At 41.1% G+C, this 15,401-nt stretch overlaps 1 protein-coding gene across 1 annotated transcript in view; it reads left to right on the top strand.

The window, feature by feature from the left end:
• Window positions 1-15,401, top strand: part of AK7 (adenylate kinase 7) — a 58,811-nt gene that overhangs the window by 16,771 nt on the left and 26,639 nt on the right. Inside the window, 3 exon segments of the mRNA XM_014790525.2 lie at window positions 3,672-3,782; window positions 11,279-11,359; window positions 14,923-15,011. Coding sequence (XP_014646011.2) covers window positions 3,672-3,782; window positions 11,279-11,359; window positions 14,923-15,011 — 281 coding nt within the window.

Here is a 15,401-nt window from a genome sequence, read left to right as displayed (position 1 = left end):
CAAATTCAACTGCAGTAAAATTAATGAAGTATTTATGGATGAAATGATACTGTATCTGAGATTTGCTTTGAAATAATCCAAGGGATTGAGGAAATAGGTGGGGGTATAGAGGAAACAAGATTTGCTACGTAGAAACCTGAATCGAATCATGTGGAAACATCACACAAACCCAAATTGAAGGTCGTTCTAGTAAATAACTGGTCTATATTCTTTAAAAATGGCAATAAAAGACAAAGAAAGCTGAAACGTTGTTCCAAATAAAGAAGACTAAAGAGACATGGCAATTCAGTGCAATACATGATCCTAAGTGAGACCCTATACTGGAGGAAAAAAATGCTATAAAGCACATTATTGAGACAATTGACAAAATTGGATCATGGGCTGTAGATGGGATACAATTATTGTATCAATATTAAATTTCCTGAATTTTCTAACTGTACCATGGTTATGTAGGAGAATGTTCTTGGAAATACACTGAAAATTAAAGAGAAAAGGAGCATGATATATGCAACCTACTTTCAAATAGTTCAGAAAAAATAAGTAATAATATATGTGTAGTGTTGGGGAAATAGAATTAAAAACAAAATCTTCACCCAACCCATAAAATCTCTCCACAAGGTGGTGGAGAAAGAAAACAGCTTTATTATCGGATAAACATTGAACGGAAATGCTGGGGCTGGCCCCATGGCGTAGTGGTTAAGTGCACATGCTCCGCTGTGGCGGACTGGGTTCGGATCCTGGGCCTGCACTGACGCACCGCTTGTCAGGCCATGCTGTGGTGGCGTCCCATATAAAGTGGAGGAAGATGGGCACGGATGTTAGCCCAGGGCCAGTCTCCCTCAGCAAAAAGAGGAAGATTGGCATGGATGTTAGCTCAAGGCTAATCTTCCTCACAAAAAAAAAACAAAAAAAAACCGGGAATGCTATACACATCACAGGCAATAGGCTAAGAGATTGCAAAGATAGAAGAAATTTCCACTCTTTTACATAGCCAGGCAGATACGATCCATAACATACATGTTTTCATGAAACAATCACTCGTCCTCGAGTGAGAGGACTTGACAGCACCACTTGTCACACATGTCATGTCCTAGATTCATCTAGTAATTGGGGTGACCATCTGTGTTAGCTGATTGGCTTTATCCAGAGGAAAAGCAAACATTTCACATCTTTATAACAGGAGCTAGTTTTGCAACCTGCAGCAAGGCGCAGGGTGCTGTCTCTCCCCTGATGTTCACATTTCGAAGAACTATCTCCCAGGTCCTTGAGGAAGACATTTCTTTGTCGTAAAGCAGGCAAGAGGCTTACTTAGCTTCTAAAAGGACTTACACACATTTTGAAGAGACAGAGAAAGAACTTAAGTTTTCTAAAGTAAATGCTCTGGGGCCGGCCCCGTGGCTTGGTGGTTAAGTGAGCGCGCTCCACTGCTGGCGACCCGGGTTCGGATCCCAGGCGTGCACCGACGCACCGCTTCTCCGGCCATGCTGAGGCCGCGTCCCACATACAGCAACTAGAAGGATGTGCAGCTATGACACACAACTATCTACTGGGGCTTTGGGGGGAAAAATAAATAAATAAAATCTTTAAAAAAATAAAGTAAATGCTCTAAGAAAAGTGATGGGGGAGAAATCTCTTCCCTTATTTTCAACAGGAAGAATTAAGCCTCTTATTTAAAATTTTTATTTGTCCTTAAAACATACATACGGATAGACAGAGCTAGAGAGAGAATGAAAAAACAATGTCTGAAAATGTTAAATATGAGTGAATCTGAGTAAAGGATATATAGGAGTTCTCTATATTATTTTTGCAAACTTTCTATAAATTTAAAATTATTTCAATGTAAAAGGTTTATAAATAAATATAATTTAGTAGAAGCACACTGGGAGCAGAAGAAAGCCCAAATGGAATTTCAGTTTTCCTTGTATAATGAACAGTTTCACTAATAGTGTGTTCTAGGATTTTTGTGCGAGTCACAGGTGACTTGTAATGATGAGTTAAACTCCACTAAATCTGTAAGGGCAGGACGCCTGAGGATATGAGGTACTCCAAATGTGCCCCTCTTTCCACTCAGGTCAGCACAAACATTGAATAAGCCCATTGCAGTGCCGCCAGTTCACGACTTCCTTTAACTCCCATGAATGCCCCCTTCTCTAAACACGTCCACCGTACCAGATACAGTTATGATTGGAACAGAAAGTTAAAACCTGAAGGTGATACCTGTCCTCAGTGTCCAGCCATAGAGCTGACTGGTTCCCCTTCTAGGGAAAAGGAAGCAAACTGAGCCCAAGCTGGTCTTGGCAATGATTTTTTTGGATTTGACACCAAAAGCAAAGGCAACAAAAACAAAAATAAACAAGTGGGACTACATCAAACTAAAAAGCTTCTGCACAGCAAAGGAAACCATCAACAAAATGAAAAGGCAACCTACAAAATGGGAGAAAATATTGCAAATCATATATCTGAGAAGGAGTTAATATCCAAGATATATAAAGAACTCATACAACTCAATAACAAAAAACTCCAAATAATCCAATTAAAAAATGGGCAGAGGATCAGGATAGAAATTTTTCCCAAGAAGACATACAGATGGCCAACAGTTACATGAAAATATGCTCAACATCACTAATCATCAGGGAAATGCAAATGAAAACCACGAGATATCACCTCACACCTGTTAGAATGGCTATTATCAAAAAGACGAGAGACAACAGGGCAGGGATGTGGAGAAAAGGGAACCCTTGTGGATTGTTGGTGGGAATGTAAATTGGTGGAACCACTATGGAAAACAGTATGGAGGTTTCTCAAAAAATTGAAAATAGAACTACCATATGATCCAGCAATTCCACTTCTGGGTATTTATCCAAAGAAAACGAAATCATTATCTCAAAAAGATGTCTGCACCCCCATGTTCATTGCAGCATTATTTACAATAGCCAAGACATGAAACAACCTGTGTCCAGCAACGGATGGATGGATAAAGAAGTTTTGGTGTATATATACAATGGACATATATATAATATACAATTCAGCCACAAAAAAAGAAGGAAATCCTGCCATTTGTGACAACATGGATGGCCCCTGAGGACATTATGCTAAGTGACATAAGTCATATGGAGAAAGACAAATACTGTATGATCTCCCTTATAAGTGGAATCTAAAAACAAAGATGAATTCATAGATACAGAGAACAGATTGGTGGTTGCCAGAGGTGGGGGTAGGGGGGTGGGGGAATTGGGTGAAGGGGGCAAAAGATACAAACTTCCATTTATAAGATAAATTAGTCCTGGGGATGTAACATACAGCATGATGACTATAGTTAATACTGCATTGTATATTTAAAAGTTGCTAAGAGAGTAGATTTTAAAAGTTCCCATCACAAGAATAACAAAGTGACTGTCTGTGGTGATAGATGTTAACTAAACTTATTATGGTAATCATTTCACAGTATATACATATATCAAACATTACGTTGTACATATAAAACTAACACAATGCTATATGTCAATTATATCTCAATTTTTAAAACAAGAATATTAAATCAATATTAAAATCAGCAGTAGTTTTTAGAACGCTTTATTTGAACTTAAAGGAACACAGTCGCTCTAGCGTCTTTGGGCTTAGAAGTTTTATGTAGCTCTAACGCACCACGAGTGGCCTTTTTTATTTTATAGGAAGAGTCTGAGATTCCATTTACTGAAGAAGATTATCGAAGAAGAAAGAACCATCCTAATTTTCTGGACCACATAAATGCTGAAAAAATGGTTCTCAAATTTGGAAAGAACGTAAGTCTGGAGAAGGAGAACATTAGGGTAGGAAAAGTTTGTTTTGAGGCAGTGTACAATGCACATGGCTGGGTCTGTTCCACATGCTTTATAAACATCATCTCAGCTCATTGAACATCTCCTTGCTTGGTTTCCTCATCCTCACACCCATAGATCTCTGAGCTTCAGGCTCACCCCAAGTTGCATTGTCCTGAGACTCTGGCCCAGTCCGCTCAGGTGAAAGCCTTGAAAGGGGTCCTCAGCAGAGCTCAAGCCCTCACCTACCAAGGAGTCTGTGGGTCCAAAGAGTTGCTTGGCCCAGAAGAGGCAAATAATTCAGAGTTGAAACGGGGAGGAGGGGAACCACATTTTCCCTTTCTTCCAGAATCTCTCTCATTTGTTTCTTACAACAACTCTGAAAAATGCATGTTGACCCCATCTTACAAATGAGGAGATGGAGGCTTCCAGAGGTCGATAAGCTGCTCAAGGTCGCACAGCTGGGATTTGCCGAGCACTGTCCTGAGCACTGCTTGGCCTTGTCTGATCTACTCCTTACGACAATGGTTTTGTGTACATACATAATTGCCCGCATCTCACAGTTGCGGCTGTAAGAGAAGGAGGCACCAAGTGGTGGAGCTGTGACACACACATAGATCCATCAGACACCAAAGACTGTGGGTTTTGTTTTTATTTTTTTTCCTGACTCCAAAACTCCATCATTGGATAGAGCTGATCTTGACACATCCGTGGTCACCGGTTATTAAGACATACCTGTAGCTGAGGAGTTCATGTAAACAATAATATAGGTTGTTAGCCTCCTGTTGCAGCAAAGTTTATCATTTTGATATATATATTATAAAATTATTTTATTTCTCTTATCTTTTATCAAAATAGATGAGAGGAATGCCCTGATGATGAATAAGCAGTAACAGCTAAAAATTGTGGGCTCGCTCACTGTGTGCCGGACACTGTGCTAAATGTTTTACTCCCAGGACCTCATGTAATCCTCGTGTATCTCATATGTAATCCTCAAAATCTTGTGAATTAAGTGCTGTTATCATCATCCTCATTTGACTTATGTAGAACTTATACAGAACCCCCAAACTTCTAAAGGTTCCATCTGCGAGAAGGTCAAATACCGTATGATTTCCTTCATTAAGTAGTAGATAATAACAACAATAAACAAACACATAGGGACAGAGATTGGATTGGTGGTTACCAGAGGGGAAGGGGGGAGGGAGGAGGGTGAAAGGGATAATTGGGTACATGTGTGTGGTGATGGGTTGTAATTAGTATTTTGGTGGTGAACATGATGTAATCTATGCAGAAATAGAAGTACAATGATGTACACCTGAAATTTTTACAATGTTATAAACCAATGTTACTGCAATAAACAAAAAATTTAAAAAAAAAAATAAAATAAAATAAATAAATAAATAGAAAAAAAATAAATAAATAAAGGTTCCATCTGCTGTGTTTTTCCCATTAGCGGAAGACCCGCAGTAGAGATATGTAATAATAGCTCTAAGGTGACACCTAGTGGTCTCAGAGGATATTACAGTAGGAACTTTGTCCCCAAGTTCTGTCCTACTGTTAAAAATTTTTTTTCTTTGGCAGTACAAACGCTGTGAGTATAAGATATTTGAAGGAAGCAAAATGGGATTAGGAATTCTAGTCCCTTTTCTACCCATTAACTTGCGACCTGAGCCAATTCATTAAACTTTGGGGGTTAAAATAAACAAATAAAATGAAGGGGCTAGATTAGACAGTCTAAATTTCTTCCAATCCCGAATCCTATAACTATATTATTTTATTAAACTTTGAACATTGCCAAATTATCATCAGTATCATCTTGTTCTTTTGTTTTCCATGTCTCAATTTTTTCATCATTTTAAACATATTAATCTTATAATCTCTGCTAATTTATTTTCTGAAGGCAATGTGAGTCTGATTTCATTCCTGGTGGATTGTCCCTTCATAAATTTTGTAATTTTGGTTTATGAGTTTATCTTCAATAGTTTTTTTTATTACAAAAAAAGTAAAGTTTCTTTTAATAGGCATTTTTTTTGTGATTTATAAAACTCCAATTTAAACGTAGTCCTGTAATTTTACATGGATTTTTAAAAATAGCAGCTCTTTACCTTGTCAACATCCATTTCTTTATAGCTCACCATCCCCCCTAAAAACCTCATATAAATGTGTTCTCAGGAAAAAGTGGGTCAGTGCAAAGTCCATCTGTCTTTCAAAAGTGCTGCTGTAAAAGTTTCAAGTTATTGATGAATCAGGCGCCTTCAGGATTCATGGTGGTCAGTGAGAAATGGGAATTCACACTGAGAATTGTTACCATGAAGTCACCACCCTCGCCCTACCTGGTGTCCCTTTATTGGGGCTTTAAAGGGCAGGGAAGGTCCCTCCCGGGGGTGGGGAGGGGGCCTTGTATTTGCCTCTATAAAATGCCCCAGATGTTAATTTTTCCACTCTGGGATCCCTGGATTAAGCAGGTAATTTAAATTTGAAAGACAAACCGTTGAGAAGTACAAGGCCAAGGTTGGAATTCTCAGGGGAGCTTACTTTGCTCCCAGAGCCTTGTCTGGGTTTGACATGTTTCCTTGTGGCCTCTCTGTCACGGGGTGGATTTTTTTCTAGTTCACCCTTTTGTTGTGGATGGATCCTTCATTATTGTGGCCAACTCCTAACCCCACCAGACCAAATGCTTTGCCTCCTCTCCCCACATGGATTTAAAAACCCACCCACACTCCTAGATTAAGAGACCATGGACTTCCCAGGGCTGCCACACCATCAGCTCCACCACTTTTCTTTTCAATTCTCTATTTTTGGCCCCTAAGGATATCTCTTATTTTCTTGAGAATTCTGCTACTAGTGGCATTTTATTTGGCATTTCTAGGTGTTTGTGGTAGGAAAAGTTTTAGATTTTTTAATCCACTATATGACCTGGAGCAGAAGAGGGAGACTTCATTTTCCTGGTAAAGATTCTAGACTCAATTCCAATATGTGTTTGTGTAGGGGGGTTGTTTCCCCCACACCACCAAGCAATTCTCGGACACCAGCTGGGTGTCCTACGATTCAATTCAATTCTGACACTATCTACCTGGAGACAGCATCAGATCCCACAGGTTAAGGGCTCAGTCCTGCAAGACTGCTCCCTGCTTTTCAGATGCCAGTTGCAAGTTCAGGTTGTCACCTGTGCTTCTAACCAACCCCTATAGATTGGAGGTTCTAAAACCCCCCGCCTTGGGTTCGATTAATTTGCTACAGTGGCTCACAGAACTCAGAGAAACATTTTACTTACTAGGTTACTGGTTTATTATAAAAGAATATAACTCAGGAACAGACAGATGGAAGAGATGCATAGGGCAAGGTATGGAGAAAGGGCACAGAGCTTCCATGCCCTCGCCAAGTGCCCCACTCTTCCCAAATCTCCACGTGGTCACCAACCAGGAAGCTCTCTGAACCTTCTCCTTTTAGGTTTTTATGGAGGCTTCATTACATAGACATGATTGATTAAATCATTGGCCATTGGTGATTGAACTCAATCTCCACCCCTGCTGCCCTCCCTGAAGGTGAGAGGGGCTGAAAGTTCCAAGCTTCTAATCACATGGTTGGCTCCTCTGGCAACCAGCCCCCATCCTCAGTGGGGTCCAAAAGTCACCTCATTAACGTAGTAAAAGACACCTTCATCACCCTCATTGCTCAGGAAATTCCAAGGGTTTTAGGAGCTCTGTGCCAGAAATGGGGATGGAGACCAAATATGTATTTCTTATAAATCACAATACCACAGCTGAGTACCAGTATTATTATTTATCTTGAGTCACTGGCAGCTTTAGGGGTTAACACCGTTTTCTTATATCTTTAGATAAATACAAATGTTCATGGTCTCAGTAACTTGCTAGACTGAATTATCAAAAGTCAATCGAGAATGCCAAAAATTATCAGAAACTTTACAACTTAATAGTTGTTAATGTAGAATAATTTCTGATGCCCAGATAGTTTTCACATTGTGTGGGTTCCACAAGACCCAACTCATAAAAGACACTTGTGCCTGTGAATTATGACACATTGGAATTGCAATTTTATGTTTGTATTTTATTTATACATTGTCTGTTGTTAGAAACAACAGGCCCAAAATGGAGTCAGTTATGCTAAGCCCCACATCACCAAACCGAGACTTGACTTAATTCCAGTTTCGGCTCTCCCAGAAATGGAATCTTAAACTGGTCAATCAGCAATCACCTGATCAGCACGAGTTAGGTAATCTGCCTGATAGACCCCTGCCATCCCCTAAAGGAAGTGACCTTGCCACAACCAACACACTTTTTTGTCTAGTATAACTTCCTTGTTCCTGTTCCCTTCTGCCTATGAAAGTCTTCCATTTTGTACAGTTCCTCAGAGCTCCATTCTATCTGCTAGATTGGATGCTGCCCGATTTGAATCAATTTTTGCTCCAGTAAACTCTTAAAATTAAGTTTTAATATGCTTCAGTTTATCTTTTAACACTGTAACCAATCAGTTAGTGGTATACTTTAGGGGATTTCTTCTCAAGCAAGTAGAGAATAACCGTTGAAAGGTCTAGTACAAATATCTGTAAACTTGATTAGACTAAAATGTTCAGTATGTGTATCCCCAATTTTGCATTCTTTGTTAACTTTACTACAGAAAAGAAAAATAAATTTCTTCCCCGTAATGTATTGTTTATGGCTCTATAAGATTTCCAAATGTGGGATATGATTTCACCAAAATTCAAACAAGCCAGCCAGACTTTGGCCTTCTTTGTTGGACCTTGTCTAGGCTGATGCTAGTATTTTACTCTTCATTAACTATGTAAGTCATAGGAAGAAACTGCTCAGAAAAATTACTGGCTTGGGGCATAGCACTCCAGACTGGCCCATTCTCTAGTCCTCCACTCCACTTCTATAAAAGGGCCCCTGGTCTCCCAGAGAGAGAACAGTCAGCAGACCTCCTTCAAGCTATCTTGGTAAGGGCAAAAATTGTATGTATCCATTTAAGTAAAGTGAGAAATATCTGGATCCCAATTTTAGCCAATTTCATTCCCAGTGCCTTTGTCCAAATTGTAGTCTCAGCTCAGAGTAATTCATAAGGGAAAAGATCCAGCATGTACCCAAACACTTACTGACAATTAAAAAGTTTGAACTAGAACCAGTTTCCTCCTTAACTATTTTGTCAGGGAAGGCGAGTGAAGACAGAGCATTTATTACTTTATTGCCCTCCCCTCACCCACAGTTAAAATCTTTGGACTTTATTTTATTCCCCTTGTTTGGTAGCCCCCTCCTCATCTCTCAGCTCCGCTCTCCCACCCCCGTTGCCTTCTAAAACCTCAGCGGGTATGTCATTTCTTCCTGGAAAGCCACCATGCCCATCTGGTTGGGCCTTGAGAGGATACGCAGAACCACCTCCAGCTTGAAGTCCTTTCAAATCCCTTTGGGAATCTTCTGTTGTCACTTTACCTAGTACAGTTAGGAAAAGCCAGGGAACTAGATCCCCTTGCCCTTGCCTGGCTCACCACTGGTCCAGATGTAGAAGAATGTGGATCAGTTACAGTGATAGGGTCACTCTTCAAAAACCCCACTTGGTGATCCCAGTTCTCCCATACCATGGGGTTTTCCATCTCTACTTGGGCTCCATCCTCAGTCCATCATCCATCCCTTCAATTTACCAACATCTAACCTTCCAAAATCTGATCATAGTGGTGATGGGGGGGGTGGGGTGTCTTTATTCTACTTTATCTTTTTTCTACTTCTGACACCAGCTACAGTGTTTTAATCAGGTGATGGATTAGGAAGAAGAAGTCAGTCACACACACATGTACTCACAAATCGCTTTCTCAGATAAGATTAAATTCCCAATTTAATTAACCGAAGATAAAAAGTCTGATCTGAAGTGGGGTGGCCTGTGGTGGCCTGTGAGTCAAGTGTTTAATGGAACTAGGCAGACCTCTGCTGGTCACTGCACCTTTTATACTTGGACCTCACATCAGACCAGGAGAAATTGTACCAACCATTACACGAGTCTCTCTAGGTTTTTAAATTAAACATCGGGGCTGGCCCAGTGGCGCAAGCGGTTAAGTGCGCGCGCTCCGCTGCAGTGGCCCGGGGTTCGCCGGTTCGGATCCCGGTTGTGCACCAACGTACTGCTTGGCAAGCCATGCTGTGGCGGTGTCCCATATAAAGTGGAGGAAGATGGGCACGGATGTTAGCCCAGGGCCAGTCTTCCTCAGCAAAAAAAGAGGAGGATTGGCAGATGTTAGCACAGAGCTGGTCTCCTCAAAAAAAAAAAAATAATAAAAATAAATAAATTAAACATCATCAAAGCCATGTGGTTATTAGATTATGAGGGAGGAGGGCATTAAAAGCAGAAGAATCAATGCCCAGGTATCCCTAAGTATTATCTCTGCCTTAAGCTTTTCAACATGCCAAAAAGCCCATTTCCCCACAGTGTAGATGCTAGTACCATGATGACTTTTTTTTTTTTTTTTTTTGGTGAGAAAGATTAGCCCTGAGCTAAAATCTGTTACCAATCTTCCTCTTTTTGCTTGACGAAGGTTGTTGCTGAGCTAACATCTGTGCCAGTCTTCCTCTATTTTGTATGTGGGATGCCATCACAGCATGGCTTGATGAGCGGTGTGTAGGTCTGTGCCAGGGATCCGAACCCACAAATTCTGGGCTGCCCAAGCAGAGTGCTCCAACTTAACCGCTATGCCACCAGCCTGGCCCCCATGATGACTTCTAAAAGTAGTGAAATATTGAGGCAAATTTTCCCAGCCCCTAAATTACTCCTCCCAGATGAAGTGAACACTCCATGTCAATTAAAATACTTGTATTGGGGAGCCAACCCCGTGGTGTAGTGGTTAAGTGCATGTGCTCTGCTGTTGGCGGCCCAGGTTCGGATCCCGGGCGTGCACTGACACACCGCTTGTCAGGCCATGCTGTGGCGGCGTCCCATATAAAGTGGAGGAAGATCGGCTCAGATGTTAGCTCCGGGCCAGTCTTCCTCAGCAAAATGAGGAGGACTGGCATGGATGTTAGCTCAGGGCTAGTCTTCCTCACAAAAAATTAATTAATTAATTAATTAATTAAAATCCTTGTATTAAGGGCCATTACCAAACTCCTTGGTTTTGTGTATGTTTCCCTCCCTTACTGGTAATTAAAGGTCATCGTGGAAGGAGAGATTTTTGTATCTCCCTTTTCCTCTAGGGGCCCAGTGTAGTGCTTAGAGGTATTAAGTCTTCACAAATAATAAACTCTGGCTTTCATTTAATTAAGGGTCCCAATTAAATTTTAACAGTGGTCAGAGGCATCCTGAATGTGTGGGTGATGTTGATTCCCCCTCTTAGGGATTCTATTTCTATCCTAAATAATACCTTAGCAACCTGAAAGGGGTGAGGAGACTTCCTAAAGTGCTCATTTTAACCACTAAAATAATCTGGTTCCATGTGATTAATAATATTATATTTAGCTTTTTCCCTGTATTTTATCTAATAGGCCAAAAAATTCACAACTTATGTGGTTGCTGCTGGACTTCAGTATGGAGTGGAAGGAGGCATCTTACATCCTTTTTTCAAGGTATGACTTTTCAATGACTATGAGGATTTTTTTAAGTGTTTTACAGTAAGGTTATACAACTTGAAGATATTTTTGATTGCTTCTAGATGTGGCTAGGCCAGTAGAACAGCAGAGTTAAGGAAGATATGGATGTAGACCATAACCACCTATTTTTCTTTCCCATTATCGGCAACTTGTATTCACCACTCTCAGAATAATAAAAAGATGGATCTCCTTTCATTCCTGGAACAAATGTTGATGGAGTGCCTTTGTAGAGACTGGGAATCCAGTAACATAATGAAGTCCCTGCACTTGTGGACCTTACATTCCAGAGGGGGGGAGAGGAAGAGCGAGCGATACGATAGATAATACACAAATTAGCTGGCAAACATAGAGTATTTCAGATGTTGAAAAATAAAGGGGAAAACAACAAAGCAGAGAAAGGTAGAAAGAGAGTGCCAGGGCCGGCCCGGTGGCGCAAGCAGTTAAGTGCGCACACTCCACTGCAGCAGCCCGGGGTTCGCTGGTTCGGATCCCGGGCGCGCACCGACACACTGCTTGGCAAGCCGTGCCGTGGCGGCCTCCCATATAAAGTGGAGGAAGATGGGCACGGATGTTAGCCAAGGGCCAGTCTTCCTCAGCAAAAAAAAGAGGAGGATTGGCAGATGTTAGCACAGGGCTGATCTCTTCACACACAAAATAAATAAAATAAATAAATAAATAGATGATGAAAATTTAAAAAGAAAGAAAGAAAGAGAGTGCCAGGGGTAGAGTTGGGAGGTTAAATCTTATATATGGTGGTTGAGGAATGCTTTTCTAATGATGTGACATTTGAGCAGAAAGTGAAAGGCAATGAGGGGGCTAGCGCATTTGCTTTCTGGGGAAAGGCAGTGGGAATTGTAAGTACAAAGAACTGAGACAGAAATATGCTGGCTCTGGGAAGGAACAGCAAAAAGACCAACGTAGCTAAAGTACGGGAGTCATGGGCCGGCCCTGTGGCTTGGTGGTTAAGTGCGCGCGCTGCGATGCTGGTGGCCCGGGTTCGGATCCCGGGTGCGCATCGAGGCACCACTTCTCCGTTCATCCTGAGGCCGAGTCCCGCATACAGCAACTAGAAGGATGTGCAGCTATGACATACAACTATCCACTGGGGCTTTGGGGGGAAAAAATAAAATAAATAAAATCTTAAAAAAAAAAAAATAATAAATAAATAAATAAATAAATAAATAAATAAAGTACGGGAGTCAAAGAGGTGACGGAAGAGTCAGGTCGAGCCCAGCCTTGTAGCCTATTGGGAGGACTTTGGCTTTATTCTAGTGGGTTGGGAAACCATTAGACTATTTTGAGCACAGCAATGGCATAATCTTTCTTAAGTTTTAAAAAGATAACTCTCTTCTGCTGTGTTGAGAATATACTGCAGTGGGGCAAGGGCAGAAACGGGGAGGCTAGTTAGAATGGTAGTGCCTAAGACCTGGGTGGGAATGATGGAGATACTGAAGATTGTTCGGATTTTGGATATATTTTGAAGGCAGAGTCAATGCGATTGATTCAAAGCTTGGATGTTAGGGTGAGAGAAAGAAAGTAAAGGATGACTTCAAGGATTTTGGTCTAAGTAATTGGAAGTATGGACTTGTCATTTATTGAGAGGGGGAAAATGGGGAATGGAACAGGTTAGGGCGTGGTATGCAATGGGAAGTTCAGTTTTAGACATGTTAAGTTTGAGATGGCTGGCATCCAAGTTTAGATATTCAGTAGGGAGTTGGACGTATGAGTTTGGAGATCATAGAGGTGGTCAGGGCAAGAGATGTCATCTTGGGAGCCATCAGCGTATGGGTGGTATTTAAAGCCATAGGACTGGATGACATCACCTAGAGAATAAATATGGAAAGGAGAAGAGGTCTAAGGGCTGATTCTTGGGACACTCCAATATTTGTAGATTATAAGGAGATGGGAGGGAACCAGGAAAAGAGGCCGAGAGTGGGGTGTCCACTGAGGTAAGAGGGAAAACAAGACAAGAGTGTTGAAAAAGCTGAGTGAAGAAAGTGTTTCTAAAAAGGAAGAATGACCAACTGTGTCAAATACTGCAAATAATCAAATCATGTGAGACCTGAGAATTCACCACTGGATTTTTTTGGAACTCAATAGGACAAAAGCCTGATATGAGTAGGTTCAAGAGGGAACAGGAAGAGGGGAAGTAGAGGTGGTGAGAATAGAGAAGTATTTTGAGGAATGTTGCTGTAAGTTGGGGCAGAGAAAGAAGGCAGGAGTTAGAAGACATGTAATTAAGAGAGGGTTGGTTGGTTTGAATTTTTTAATATAAGAGATATGACAGCTGAAGAGGATAAGCTAAAGAAAGCTCTTTCTCACTGTCCATTCTCAGCTACTCCTTACCTACTGACCACTGAATGTTGACATTCTCCAGCCTCTGCCTTAGTCCCTCTTGTCTTCTCCATCTATACTCTTTTCCTGGGTTGGCCTGTTCACTCCCATGACTGGTCCCACGATTCTCAAACATAAGTCTCCAGGGAGGCTCTCTCTCTCTCCTTAGTTCTTGCTCTACAGATCCAGCTACCTATGCAGCACCTCAACTTGGATGTCTTTCACAAATCCAGACTGCACCTACAGTCACCTCCAAACCTGCTCCTCTTCCGGGGCCCCATTCAGAAATTGGGACCACCCTCCAGCCAGCCACACCAGGCAGAACCAAGTCCTCCCTCTTTCTCATCCATCACAAAATTCCCAAGTCCTGTAGAACCAGCCTCCTCAATATCTCCCTTCTCTCCAACTCCGCTCCCTCAACTCCCCACCCACAGGCCAGGCTAAACCATCTCTTGCCTGTACAACTGTCATGGCCTCCATCTCCCCATTTAGACTCTTACTTCCCATCATCCTTAACAAGGTGACAAAAGCAAATCTAATGATGTCACTTCACTGCTTAAACCCTTAAATGGGTACCCAGAGTCCAAAATACCTTACAAGATTCAGTGGTCTGCTGTGGCCCCCACCCCTACCTCTTTCACTCTTTAAAAGCAATTTAAATAATCTAGTACATAACAGTTAAACAGTATCCACACTGTCTATTTATTTACTGAGATACTTAGTGAAAGGAAAAGAGAAGGATCTGGACTCTGAAGACCAGAGGTCAAATCCAGACTCAGGGACTCATCAGAAGTGTAACCTTCTGTGGGATACTTTATCTACTACGCGTTTCATCTATAAACTGATGAGAATTACCCCCTGCCAGTGGGGGTAATTTTAAAATTTAATTTAATTCTGCTTTTTGTGAGAATTAAGGACATCATGCATATGAAAGCATTTTCTCTCTATATAGATAACATGCAAATGATGCCTAAAGATAGCTGATGAGGTTATAGATTTCTTGAGAAGTGTTTCGGTCCTAAAGTTACACTTTATTTCTCTTAATAGGATTTGATGGGCAACTAAATGTCATCAGGACTGATTTATAAAGCACCCCCGGAGGCAATTACTTTGTCAGATAAATAGATCTATGACCCTAGATGTGAGCTATAATAGTCACACACATATAACCGGGGAAAATATGCCTTTGCTTTTTTTTCTTTTAGATGGCTTGGTTGGGCGAGGTCCCTGCATTACCTGTTTTTGGTGATGGAACAAATGTAATTCCAGCAATTCATGTTCTTGATCTAGCAGGGTAAGCATTCTCCCAGAGATGTGACTTTCCTAGAATTAATCGATTAATGTGTTTGTTTATAAGTGAACATTTATCAAGCACTTTCCAAGTGCTGAGACCCTTACATGTATTATTGTATTTATTCTTCACAACCACCCTGTGCAGAAGGTACTGTTATTATCTCCACTTTGCATCTGATGAAATAGTGTCCACCATCTAAAAGCTTCACGCTTCTGATGACAAGTTCCGGTTCATCTTTTAGAAACTTAATCAGCAGAAGAGCATGTCTCCCAATTTTGGAAGAGAAAGAATTTGTTACGTGCATTCGGGGACCTAGTTTCTTATTCCTCTGTCCTAGATGAGATTGATATGTCTAGCCCACCAACTTAAATTCCAGAAAGGAGAGAGCTA

The sequence above is a fragment of the Ceratotherium simum genome, chromosome 24, assembly GCF_057802395.1.
Source record: "Ceratotherium simum simum isolate JZ-2026a chromosome 24, ASM5780239v1, whole genome shotgun sequence".
In the NCBI taxonomy this organism is placed as follows: Eukaryota; Metazoa; Chordata; class Mammalia; order Perissodactyla; family Rhinocerotidae; genus Ceratotherium; species Ceratotherium simum.
Note: the sequence above shows the minus strand (reverse complement) of the source record. Positions and strands in the feature narration are given on the sequence as shown.